This window comes from Balaenoptera musculus, chromosome 6, assembly GCF_009873245.2.
Source record: "Balaenoptera musculus isolate JJ_BM4_2016_0621 chromosome 6, mBalMus1.pri.v3, whole genome shotgun sequence".
NCBI classification, from domain to species: domain Eukaryota; kingdom Metazoa; phylum Chordata; class Mammalia; order Artiodactyla; family Balaenopteridae; genus Balaenoptera; species Balaenoptera musculus.
The window spans coordinates 102,198,720-102,212,411 of NC_045790.1; the positions used below are offsets into that span (position 1 = coordinate 102,198,720).

General features: G+C 50.2%; 1 protein-coding gene across 4 annotated transcripts in view; it reads right to left on the bottom strand.

Annotated features, from left to right (window-relative positions):
* CDK5RAP2 (CDK5 regulatory subunit associated protein 2) overlaps positions 1–13,692 on the bottom strand; it is a 180,886-nt gene that overhangs the window by 37,910 nt on the left and 129,284 nt on the right. For all 4 annotated transcript variants that reach the window (XM_036855793.1, XM_036855794.1, XM_036855791.1 and 1 more), the window contains 4 exons: positions 12,696–12,906; positions 9,302–9,424; positions 4,671–5,247; positions 2,114–2,346 (listed from right to left, as the gene is read on the bottom strand). In XM_036855793.1, the coding sequence (XP_036711688.1) occupies positions 2,114–2,346; positions 4,671–5,247; positions 9,302–9,424; positions 12,696–12,906 (1,144 nt within the window). The remainder of the gene's footprint in view (positions 1–2,113; positions 2,347–4,670; positions 5,248–9,301; positions 9,425–12,695; positions 12,907–13,692) is intronic.

Genomic DNA, 13,692 nt, shown 5'->3' on the forward strand with positions numbered 1-13,692 from the left:
AAAGGTCTGGAAAGTATACACTCCAGGGTGTTCATGTTTTGCTGTATAAATGATGTAATTACGAGAGTATTCGCTTATCTGCTATTCCACAATAAACATGTACCGCTTTGTATTAATAAAAAAAAAAAAGGGCTACATTTAAATTTTTTAAGAACTCATGCTATGCAACTACCTCAAATATAAAATTACTTTATGGTAAGCTCATTTCATAATTCAGGAGCCAGACTCTTCAGATGGCATCCCAGAAAGACCCACCTCTGTTACATTTTATTCTCTAAGAAAAAGAGCTGCTGTAGTGAGGTTCCTGAGACTTTTATGCCTTTTGTAGAAGAGAATTAAGTTCTGTGTTTGTGTTGTCTGCTAAGCCCGAAATGCTTCTGCTTCCAGAACCCATAGGAAACAAGAAGTGAGATCTCCTTGGGCTTGTCAAGGTAAATAACTAAAAAATAAATCAAGGGGAGGCGGGTGGATGAGGGAGGGAGGGCATCTGGGTGCCAGAGGCAGTCTCTCTCAGCCTCCCACTCCCAGGTTGAGGGCCTGTAGGAAGAAAAGAGACAGATGGAAAATGCCTCGGGCCAGGAAGACACAGCTCTCTCTTGAGGACCCACTTATCCCTCCAATAATAAAATGGAAACTAGCTTATTTGGAAAACCTTAGCCAGAAAAAGAGTGGATTTCGTAAAGCTGGAAAAAGTCAAGTGCTCCTGTGTCAGAGGTCCCGCGAGCTGGTACTAGAAAATCAGCCTGCGACGCGCCTAAGCGGTGGGGCCCTTTTTAAAAATGGAGGAAAAACATTCCCTGGGCCCAGAAGGCCATGTTCTATCTTGGCATCACACTGAACACACGTGGACCCTCGTGACCCATCTGTGTGGATGTACGAAGGCACGAAGACTGAGGTCAAATCCAGGTTCTGCCATGTCAGTTGTGACTTTGAGCAACTGACCTCCCTCTGTTAAGGCCAAGTTCCTCACATAAATCAAGTTGTTCTGAGGATGAAGCCCCCAGGCTCACAAGTACAGATGCGAGTAAGCACTCAGGACTCCAGGGCCGTGCAACGAGCCACGCACTCTGCCAAGGCCTCACATCCATGATTTAACTTGACCCTCATGACTCACAAAGGAAAGCCTTTGATTCTGAGCAGAGAGCGGTCATGACCTGACTTACACTTTGTAAAGGCCACTCTGACTACAGTGAAAACGGACCGCTGTGGGACAAGGGTGGAAGCACAGAGGCCAGAGGAGAGGACCGCAAGCACCCAGGCGAGGTGACTGCAGCCAGCTGGAGCCGTGGCGGCAGGGAGGGGGAAACCCGCTCAGGCTCAGATCTGGAACCGGCGCTGAAGGCAGGGCTTCAAAGGGGCAGCCAGTGTGGTGGGCGGGAGTACTGACTCTGAATGGTGTCCTCTTAGGAGTCAAGGGAGGACGAGATTCCCCAAGGAAGAAGGAGCAACCGCATCCATTCTCAGAGGGCTGGGAAAGATTGTCAGTAATGTGTGTGTGTGTATATATGTATGTGTGTGTCTATCTAGAGAGAAAAAGAGAATGAGAGAGCAAACATGGCAAAACGGATGAAGCTGGATGAAGGTATAAGGGAGATCTTTGTTGAGATCTCAAAAAAATGCAAATTATTATTATGTAATTGTAATGCGATAACATCTATTCAAGTACCTAGCACGTAGCAAAGGTTTTCTTTCATCCTATCTCTGACCACCTCTGACCCTTGAATATGTTGTTAACCGATGAAAGTTTGGGTTTTCTTGTTTGCTTGTTTTGTCTGTTGCTGCCAACATTTAAAATCCACAAGTCTTTACCTGCCAAACCCCGGTTTCCATCTTCTCTTGAAAATTTGGAGGAACTGGCAACCACGTGGCCACGCCTCACCAGCCTGGCCCCTGAGGCCCCTCCACTGGACCCCAGGTTTGGAACACTGCAGACTGCCAACCACGCGGAAGTGGCCACCAGTAGGAAGCAGTGGCCAGTGGGGCTCTGCCATCACCTCACCAGGGCAGAGGGCGGAAGGTGAGGCCAAGGAGTCCGTTCCTCCTGGGCCCCTCCAAGAAGTCCTGGATCAAGTCTTGATGGGCCTTAAGATCCGCAGTCCCCCGCCCCACTTACCCTTGAGAAACAGCTTTTCCAACTGCTTCAGCAGCTCCGCGCACTGATTCAGCTGCTCCTGGAAACCCTCGGCCACGCGGCAATCCACGTCGCTGGCCTGCAGCAGCTCCTCAAAGGCCTTGATCATGGCGTTCATGTGCCGACGATAAACGACACAGATGCCGTGGCTGTCCTTAATCTGCTGTCGTTGAAGGGAGAGCTCCCTGGCTTGGGCCTGAACTAACGAATCATATCTGATAAAAGGAGGGAAAAGAAAATGCTTGGACCGTTTTATAATTGAATTTCCATGACTTTAACTGGAGAAATGACAGAGCACAATTTTGAAAAGCCTGCAGCTATGCAAGTATCTATACTTTTAGAAAAATTGCAACTGTACAAGGTCACTCCTCCTTCGATTTCAAAACAGCCAACAAATGCTGGAACAAAGGCTGTTCTGCAATATTTTTAACCTTACGAAGCCCCCAATTAAAGTACAGATTGGCAAGTACTCGGGAGATCAATTAGTTTCCACTCACTCTTCAAAAATACTCCTCCAAATTGTAGAAACGAGTGCTCCAAGGGTCAGGGGACCCAGCACAAATTCTCACGAAGGACAGAGAAGAAACTGTAAGGCAGGAAAACAAAAACAGGACTCTCTCCTCTCACGTGAAAGGTCAGAGGGTAATCATAATCCTAACTACCATTTACGGAGGGTCTATGACCTGTCAGCCACTGAATTAAGTGTTTTTTTAAAAGTTATCTGTTCCTCTCAATGTCGCAACAACTGTATGACCACCCCATTTACAGGAGAGGAAACTGACTCTTGGAGATGGCAGGTTGGTTAAACAGTGAAGACTTCTCACTCAAACACAGCTCTGCCTTCAAAGCCCAACTCTGTTATTTGCAGTGAGGGGGATGGACCTAGAGTCTGTCATACAGAGTAAGTCAGAAAGAGAAAAACAAATACCGTATGCCAACACACATATATGGAATCCGAAAAGAAAAAAAAAATGGTTCTGACGAACCTAGGGGCAGGACAGGAATAAAGACGCAGACGTAGAGAATGGACTTGAGGACACGGGGAGGGGGAAGGGTAAGCTGGGACGAAGTGAGAGAGTGGCATGGACTTATATACACTACCAAATGTAAAATAGATAGCTAGTGGGAAGCAGCCGCATAGCACAGGGAGATCAGCTCGGTGCTTTGTGACCACCCAGAGGGGTGGGATAGGGAGGGTGGGAGGGAGATGCAAGAGGGCGGGGATATGGGGATGTATGTATACGTATAGCTGATTCACCTTGTTATACAGCAGCAACTAACACAACACTGTAAAGCAATCATACTCCAATAAAGGTGTTAAAAAAAAAAAAAAAGCCCAACTCTGTCCATACAACATCCATCTTTCCCTATGTGAGCCCACAAGTATTAGTCGGCACTGAGAAAAACGCAAGTTCAGGAAAGCGTGGCTCTGTCTTCCTTACCAACTGTGGGCACAGGAAGCTGGCCACAGAGTGGCTTGCCAGAGACCCTGACCCTTCCGTTTGCCGTGCTCCCCGTTCCCTGCAATGATGACTGGCGACCACCTTCAACCCCACGTAAGCACAGAGAGATCACGCGACAGCAGCACTGCAGGTGGGGCCGGTTTAATGGACGGGAAAGAGCCCAAGCATCAGCACGGGGTACCGTGGGTCAGACCAGCTGGCTCTGCGAACCCCCCCAGGCCACCTTCTCAGTCACAGCAGCCTCTCTGGGGCCCCACTGCCTCACCTACAAACACATGGTTTAAGAACACCTCGTTCTCAGGTGACTGTGAGGATTAAGTAAGAAAAGTGCCTGACCAGGGGTCTGACCAAACTGCCTTTCACTAAATACCAGCTGCCTTCAACCACACTGTCTGGGAAGTCTTGAAACATGCACTCTGGCTCCTGACAATTCAGAACAATGTGTTTGTCTCAAATTAGTGACAAATGAAGGTCAGCTTTACAAATGATCCCATGTCTGTCGAATCTTGTGAAGCAAAACTGTATATATCTATGCCCGTAAAACGTATCTTCGTGACCTGAAGATTCTTCTCTTTCAACACAGGCTATTTCTCTAAGATGACCTTGAAGGGTAAAGATGTGGCCGGTATTTCTTTTCCTCCCACTCTGCCTAGGACATCAGTTTCAGCACCGCCCTCTCCCCCCCCGAACCCCTCCACCTCACCAACCCCCCTCCCGCCATCACAGTAAAAGCCATTAACAGGGTCAGGGGTAAACACTGCCATTCAGCAAACTTACTATAACTCACCAAGTGACTGGTATAAAACCTTTACCCCGAGTCCCCAGCCTGAGGAGGGCAAAACCTGCTTGGCCAATTTCAGAAGATACAGACTAGTATGTGCACAGCCACTGTTCCTTGTGGCCTCACATGTCACTTCCTCGTAGGCGTAGCTGCCTTAACGGTGCCTTCAAGCCTTCCCCAGCACACACCGGACCCCCATCACAGGGTAGCATTCCCTTTTAGCTCAGGGGCGCCGACCTAGTGGCAAGTTGGGGAACGGCAGGCTTAAACGTGGGAGAAGACAGGTGGGACGTACCTTGAGGGTGAGAGATCTCTGAACTTATTCTGCAGGTTATGGATTTCACCGAAAAGTTCCAGGTTCAAATTCTGCTCCTTCTGCAGTTCATATTCCCGGTCCACCAGCTGCAGCCTAAGGCTCTCCAGCGCCCTGCCGTCAATCATCTCTGGGGCCAGCGGGTGGAGGAGTTTCATGTGTTTCACGTAACGTACTTGGTGCAAACGTGAAAAGGTCACTTCTTCTTCGTCGGTACTGCCCTTGGACTTGTTCAAGCCGTCCTGGGCCCCTTCTCTCCCACACAAAACTGTGACGATGGCCTCACTGAACTGGGAGTGCTTTTGAAGCTGCAATATGAAGTTCCGGTAGACCTCGAGCTCGGTTTCCAAGTCACAGATTTTCCGTTTTAAGGCTTCTTTATCATTTGAGGTATCGCTGTTCTCCAGCTGATCGGTCTCAACCACGCTGACTTTAGCGGAAAACTGACTCTTAGGACTCAAGTATGTAGCTACGGAAGTGGGGCCTGGAAAATCTTCAGAAGGATTCTCTTCGCATGGTGGAAAGATGGCAAGGTCATCAGGCTGGTAAATTTCGGAGTCTGAAAATCAAAACACATTTATGTCGGTGTCTCCATCTCCACTGCTGAAATCCATCCCCTCGGTCCTTCCTCACAGCCACCGCCAAGCAGAAACCACTGCGGGAGCCTCCCACCAAGCCCGCCTGGCTCTTGGCCTTCCCTCTTCCCTCTCAATCCATCCTCTTCCTCAGAGCGACTGTTCTAAAAAGTGAATTCAACCACGATAACCACCACCTAAAACTCATCCATATCCCCGCTATCTTGAGGATTAAATCGAAACTTCTTCTCACAGCATCTGAGACCCTGCTTGATCTACTTCCAGGCAACCTGTTCAGGAACATCCCCTGGCACCACCTATGGAGAGTCCCTACTAAATTAACCATAAGTCCCTGCACACACCAGGCTGCTCGTGCCTCCATGCTTTTGCATGTGCTGTTCCCGCTGCCTGGAATATGCTTGGCTCCCTACTTAACTCCTCCTCCGTGAACTCCTCTTCATCCTTCAACACCTAGATCTGATTTTCTCTCCTCTGCAAGCCCATCTTCAAGCTACGCAAAACAGTCACTCCCCTCTGTGCTTCCACGGCACCTTTTACATAACACCAGAGACAGACGTACCACGTGCTCGGTGTTAGCATATGATTGACAATTGGCTTATTCATTTATTTACACAGCACTTAGTTACTTGGGTTCCTCTCTCCCTCACTGGACTGCAAGTTCCTTCCCAGCAGGGACTGGCCTTTCATCTTCACATTCTCAGTGCCTCGTTCAGTACCCAGCCCAGACCTGGTGTAAATGAAGGGCTGAAAAAATACTGGGGAATGAGTGAAGGAACATCAAAAACCAATAATTCTAAAATCCACAGCAGATGAGAGTCGTCCTCTCATTTCCACATCGACAAGTTTCCGGAGATGCCGTGATGTCCCCTGTAGCAAGCTGTTTCACTGACTCACAATCCTACCAGGAAATATCTCCTTACAGCTAGTTTAAATCCCCAGGTATGTGGCCAAACTCCTGTGGGAGGCGGAATGGTACTGCAGAAAGAATACGCAGCTTTGAAGCCAAAGAGAAGAGGGCGCATACCCAGCTTTGCTACTTGCTGGCTGCACAGCGTTAGGCAAGTAACTCACTGCCCAGAGCCTCAGTTTCCCCAAAGAGATGTCTTATGTGCTTGTTGTGAGGTTTCAAGGTCAGGCCTGAGTCTAGAGCTTCTGTCCTTAACCACATACCACAATGCCTGCTGTCCAGGGAAAGCTCAGCTCAATACAAGGAGTGGTCTGAATACTTAAGAGGCAGCAGAATATAGTAGAAAAACCCATCTCTGAAATCCAACGGATCTGGTTTCAAACTCTGGCTCTGCCACTTACTAGCTGTGTGACCTTAGGCAAGTGACTTAGCCTCTCTGAGCCTCAGTAGCTTCATTTGCAAAATGGAGAGAACATCAATCACTGCGAAGGCTAAGGCTTCTGTTTTGTTTTCAGGATCAAATGGGACAATATCCGCAAAAAGGCTAACAGTGTCCGGCACACAGCAGCGAAGGAGACCAACTAATACGAATATCCTTTGCTTCCCTGAAAGTGTTCAAAGATGGAAGAGGATGCCTATCACAGGAGGCTCGTGAACAAAGGCTTGTGGACTTGGGGAAACACTGCCAGGGCAGCAATGCGGGTTGGATGAGATGACCTAGGAGACCTCTCAGAAGGAAAGGCACGTACAAACCCTTCTCAGACTGTACATTCCAATTTCTGGGTTCTGCGGCTGCTCCTCGTGGCTTTAAGCCCATTCTTGTCTCTCTGCTCATGATGCAAATACCATAAAATAAACTTTTTTATTTTAGAAAGCTGCTGCTACGTGACCTCAAGGAAGCACTCCTGATAGAGCATTTTTAGTGCACAAAATTTGTTAGAAACACTCATCTCTTGAGGTCCTTTAGGGTGGAGACCATGCCATTCACCTGTTTCTCCAGTGTCTGGCATGGGGCCTGGAGCAGAGAAGGTACTCAGTAAGTCCTGCTGGCTGAACGAGTGTAAGAGACACAGAGGGAGAAATCTCAACAAGGCTTTTTTCCAGGGAATCACACTCCAAGATAAGGAAATATCTTTGCTATAACAACCTCACGATAATGGAATTTCATGGCAAGAAGTGATTTCACTCATGGGAATAAAGATCAGTTCTGATGACTTTTGTTAAGTAATCATGAGGCAAAGACAAATGTAAGCCCTGTACATGTGTCCTTTTGTGACACAGACTGTTTAGACACACACACACACACACACACACACACACCCCCTCATCATGACTGGGAGGTGTCATCCTCACATCCACACTTAGACCTCCACTTTAAACTCTGCTCCTTACAACACACTCAGACACTTGACACTCATAATTTTGACTTGAGAAGGTGTGAGAGGGTGTGAGAGATGGAGGATTATAAGCCATAGTGTACAGTGTGAACCTGCAGGTGTATCAAGGCGTCAGGACACATAACTATGTGCTGGGACCTGGCCCAGGCACCCAGCACCTCACCTATGCTGTCCATTTAATCGTCACAACAACCCTGTGAGGCGTCACTCATAACCCCATTTTACAAAAGAGGAAATTGAGGTTTAGAGATAAGAACTTGCCCAAGGTTCAGGGCAAGTAAGCAGCAGAGCCCCCTGTCCAAGCCTGGTGGTCTACCCGTCTGAATACGGCCTCCTGATATATCCCTCCTGCAACTGGGGTCCCCATCTCAGGGGGGCATAACAAGGAAAGACAGTCCTCAACCCTCAATGTGAAGGCCAGTAATGACTGTGGCACCCCCTTCATCCATTTCTCAAGTTTCTGTCCAGGAGCTACTGAGGAAGAGCCAGCAGTGAAGCCATCACAGGCAGTACCAGCCTCGTGCAGGGCAGTCACTGAGCAAAGTCGCTACGAGACCAAAACGTGACGGGCTGATGGGAATGTTCAGGAAGGCCTTCCCTGGAAAGTGACGTTTAAGCAGAGACCAGAAGGATGAGGCATCAGCTGGGCAACAGTTAAAGGGAGGAAATTCAGGCGGAGGCAAGCACAATAAGAAAAAGGAAAAAAGGTCACTCATGATGGGGATTTGAGAGGAAAGGGGAAACTGCCAATCAGTCAAGAAGCCTTTAGTAACCAACTAACCACGAACGAGAAATCAAAAGATGTCCCCAGGCCCATTTATTTACATTATAGGAAACAGTGCAGTTCTGGACCTTCCTACAGTTCAGCTAAAGGGCACTTGATTATCTGGGAGAGTGGCTTTCTCCTCAAAGCCCAGAACACGCGGAAGCCTGTGACCACGCATTCAGCGCACTGACTGCAGGCCTTGGGAAGCGTACGCCATTGGGAACAGGGCCCACAGCTCAGTATTTCCCCAGAGACTGGATTTCCCCATGACAAATTTAGGATCCTGAAGAAAACAATTTCTTACAGAGTGAATCAGGGCCACCTTAATGGTGATTTTTTTTTTTTTAATTAAGGGGGAAAAAAGAATCTAAGGTAAAAGAAAAAATGTAAGCATCTGTTCGTGGTTGAATGGGATCATGAACATTGTTATTATTCTTTGTGCTTATCTGTATGCCTGTGATACTTCATAATTCTAAGAAGGATACAGCTTGCCTGGGGCCTCGCTCACGTCTCTGTACCTTTCCCACTGACCCACCTGACAAACCCCCAAACCAGGTGTCAGCTCAGGCTTGCCCCTCGTCCACCCCACCCCCCGGGCGGCAGGAGGCTGACGTGCACACCTCACACCAGCCAGCACTGCGGGGACGCTGAGGACGGCTGGCTGAGGGCGAGGCCCCTGCGGGCAGGCACTGAGTCCTCTGAGGCTGAACCACCAGAGCCCAGGCCGCTGCCTGGTAGAAAAGCGCCAGACAAATGGACTGCAAGCTCCGACACCCTACTACACCCTGACTCTCAAAACCCTCAGCCTCCTCAAGTGTCACATGGGCACAGTGATGACACCCTAGGATGGCTGTTGCAGGGCTTAGTAATAATTTTTGTAATAAAACACCCCAAATGGCGCCCAGCACAAAGTAGCGGTTCAATAGGCATAGGGGGTGAATTCTGACCGGTCTCGCAGCTGGCCTGTTGATCCTCGTCCCTTTCCTTGTCTCTCCAGACACAGGGCGTGGCTTGGGGTCCTTCTCGCTCTCCCGGGCTGTCCCGGTAGGCTGCTCCCACGAGGGGCTGGGCTACAGGCATCCACAAAGAGAAAGAAAAGCAGATAAAACCACAGGCTTGAAACTTAGCCAAGCAACTAAGAAGAACACAAAGATACAACAGGGAAAATAAAAACACTGGGGAGGCAAAATGCAATTCATAAGATAAAATTAATCTATCGAGCTGCCATAACAGGACATAAAAAGCATAAATATACTGCAGCTTGTCTGAAACGGTTGAAGTCCAGGCTCTTGAAAAACCATGAGTGAGAAAATGAATTCTATAGACTCATGCCCGCTTTTCCCAAGAAGAGGGGCCTCAGGGGCCTTCCAGGCAGCTGCAGAAGTAGCCCCTGGCTGAGGCACCCCAGGGTCTCAGCAAGAAATCAAAACATTGTTAAGCGCAAATGGCAAGCCCTGGGCAAGGTGCCAGGGCCTCTGTGCGGCTCAGTCAGCTGTGCCGCGGTCCCTGTCCTGCTCACACTGCACTGTCCCCGCCCCAGGAGACAGGGAGCCCTCAGAAGGCAGAGACTGCATCTTCTTCCCCTCTCTCCCCTACACCCTGTGCGTGAGGCCAGGAACACAGCAGGCGCTCGGGGAATATTCACTGCGTGAGTGAACAGGTGCCTGGATGGGTAGATGGATGGAGGAAGGAGGCTGGGAAAGGAAGGAGGGAGGGAAGAGCAATCCTACCAAAGCCCAACTTATCTTAAAACCTCAACTGTGGTAAACCCAAAAGAGAACCTAAGATTAAACAGAAAATACCTCTGGCTACGGGGCTCAACGTAAAATCCATACGCACGGTATCATGTACTAGGCTCCCAGAAACAGTAGGGGAAAAGTAAAGGCTCTGAAATCAGGCAGGCTGGTTCCGATCCGGGTTGGGATGTCAGCGACAGTGTGACCGTAGCCAAGTCCCTTTATCTCTGAAACTGCTGCCTCAACGATCAGATGGGAATAATTAGCGTCCCTGCCTCAGAGGACTGTTAGGAGGATTCAACAAGATCATATACGTAAAGTGGACAGCGGGGCTCAGTAAGTAACGGGCACTCGTTTTATTTTACCACCACGGGCAGGCCGAGGCCCCCAGTCACCTCCCAGGCCTGAACCGCTCTGAAAACCCCCCGCTCGGACGCAGTCGTCCACCTCGGTCTCCCACCCTTCCTCAGCAAACACTGCTTCTCCTGCGAGCTCCCCAGGAGTGGACGTTTCTTCCCCTTGTACTACGGGCCTGGAAATGTGTGAGCACCTTCGCTCTTCACTGACACTTCCAGACCATTCTCTCTCTTCCCTAAGAACTCCGGCTTCGCAGCTCATGCCGTGAGACTACACCACTGACACACCCACCTTCCTGCAGACACCCACCGTCCCGATTCATGGAATCCCTCGAGATTCATGGCCACTGTGGCCCCCGACTGCCCTGCTCCTCTCCACCCCTCTATGGCAAACCCCCGCTCCCCAAGTTGCCTATTCTTGTTGTATCCAATTTCTCTCCTCCATTCTCTCCGGAACCCACGCCAGTAGCCCTGCCCGCTCCATGGAAACAGCGCCCTTCAAGGTCCCCAAAGGACTCCCCCAGCGCTAAATCCCAAGGCCAAGCCCCAGTCCTTGGCTTACTTGTCTCACTAGCATATCCGACACAGCTAATCCGCTCTCCACTCGGCTTCGGGAGCCCAGGCTCCCTGGGCCGCCCACCCCACTGGCTGCTCCTTCTCAGGCCCAGGCTCGGTTCCCAGACCTACCCTCCTTTGTCTCCAAGCCTCAGAGCTTCAGATACCAGCAACATGCTGAGCTGGCCCAGACCTCTCCTGCAACAGGCATCTCAAGAGTTCCAAACCAGACCCCTGAGGCCCCCCGAGCCTGGCTCTCCTCAATCCTTCCATCTCAGGGTATGACATCTCCATCCTTCCCATGGTTCACGTTAAAAGTGACCCTTTAAAGCAGAGGCCAGCCTACTTTCCTTCAAAAGCCAAATAACGAATATTTGAGACTGCAAGCCCCAGGGTCTCCATCACAACTACTCAACCCTGCATCACAGCGCAAAGGCCATCACAGACAACGCGCAAATGAACGCAGGGGGCCGTGTTCCCATAAAACTTTACAAAAACCCACAGCGAGCCTGGCCCACAGGTCACAGTTTGCCAATCCCTGCTTTAAAGCATAAGTCAGATCACGTGACTTCGCTGCTCAAAACCCTCTGGCCGTTTCCAACCTTACCCGGAGTAAAAGACAAAGTCCTAGACTGGTCTATGAGGGCCTAGCGGGTCTACCACCTCCCTGACCCCTTCTCCTCCTGGTTCCGCCCGAATATCGCCTCATCGGGGAGGCACTCTCTATGACTCCACGTACCTTAGCAAACCCGACCCCCGCTCCACATTACCCGTGTCCTTCACCGCCTTTATCTCCCTCCACAGCACCAATCATTTCACACACGATACATCTGCTCACGGCTTACTGTCTTCCTCTCCCTGTGATATACAAGCTGGACACAGACTCGGTCTCTTTTGTTCGCTATCTCCCTAGTGCCTGGCACACAGGAGGACCTGATACATCCTTTCCGAATAAATACATAAAAGATCACTGTTGCCGTTCTTGTTACTGTGCGCTGCTGTCATTCGCTTAGAGCAGAAGTTCAAAATCAGGAGTCAACAGAAGTGCTCCTGTGGATTCACGAGCACGCTAAAGATGGTGGACGGTGCTACACGCATGAGAAGGCCCTCAGCTTTCCTCAGACTCTCAAAGGGGCAACATCGCTTAAGCACCACTGTCTCGGGCTAGAGGATCCCACTGACGTGCTCCCTCCAAGTCCAGGAGTCTCACCCTGATACTCTGTAACCCCAAGGCTCTCTACTTGGGGAGCTCCCAGGAGAGCAAAGACAGCAGGTTCCAAGTGAGTAGGGAGGCAGGTCACTTCTAGAAGCCATAAGGGCAGTAGGGTTTGGAATAAGCCCCGAAGGACCCGAACAACTGCGGCCTGGCCATCCAGAGAACCCTGCAAAGACGACTGAGGCCTCCACAGATGGAGCCCCCAGACAACTGCAAGTGAAGGGGGCAGTGACCTCACAAGGCCCGGGAGCACGACCAGTCCCCCTCTGCCCCCTCTGGAATAAAATGAAAGCAACAAATGAGCTTCCCTTATCGTGTTCCCTCGATTGTATATTTGTCAAGAGTCAAGATTAGTCACTGCAATTCATGAAATTTATACTCAAACGTATTGCAATTCCAAACAACGCGGCTGACATTTCTGGCCATCCTGTCAGGCCGTTCATCTTCTCGCAGAGGATACGGTTTCCTTGGTGCTTACCTTTCAGGAGCGCTTTGTCTGGCGCTGGCCTCCCCTCCATCACTGCTTCAGCCAGAATTAACTTCTGGTGACGTTGCTTGTTGCGAATTTTAAACTCCTTCAGCTCCCCCTGCTGCTGGGCCACCACCTCCTGGGGGGCAGGGAGCCGGCACACGCTCCCTAGTGACCGCGATGGTTTTATCAGGATGGGCAAGCGGGACTTCTTCACGTCCTGAAAGTACACCCAGGGAGACAATGAATACACTTCCTCGGGTCGCACAGTCAACACGCTCGTGCCAACCTTATAAAACAGGACTCAAAGTGCCTGTCCAGATAACGGCACCTCCGTTTATCCCCCCAGCCTGCAGATCTGTGTCTTGGCAGGTTCCTCCTCTGACTGACAAGTGCCAAGTTGTTCCTCCTCGACACCCTCTTAAGCCCGGCCGTGTCTCTCTGAAAGTTCCAGATGCTCCCTACGCGGCAGTCCTTTTCCCCACAAAACCTTCTGGGAAACGTTTTCTAGCTCCTTATCTATTTCCTCACTTCCCACCCTTTCCTAAGCCTAAGTCAATCTGCCTCTCACCCCGCTAGGCCACCAGAACCACCCCTTACTAAGGTTTTCGGGGTCCACTAGGTGCCTAGTCCCGTGGCTATTTCTCAGGCCCAGAGCTCCGAACCTGCCCAACCTACACATTTCTGATGGCCCACCAGCCCTCCCAAGTCAAGTGAAAGCTGGGCTCTTTCATTCTATCACCCCAGGCCCGCAACCCACAGCTACAGCACTCCGACGACCTCTGTCTCGGTGAATCAGACCACCCTCCACTTGCTGCACAGACCAAAACTGGGAGCCATTTTTAAAATTCCCTGAGGGAACTTGCACAAGCCTCTTAGATAGCCTCATCCACCAGAAGGCAGACAGCAGAAGCAAGAAGAACTACAATCCTGCAGCCTGTAGAACAAAAACCACATTCACAGAAAGACAAACAAGATGAAAAGGCAGAGGGCTATGTACCAGATG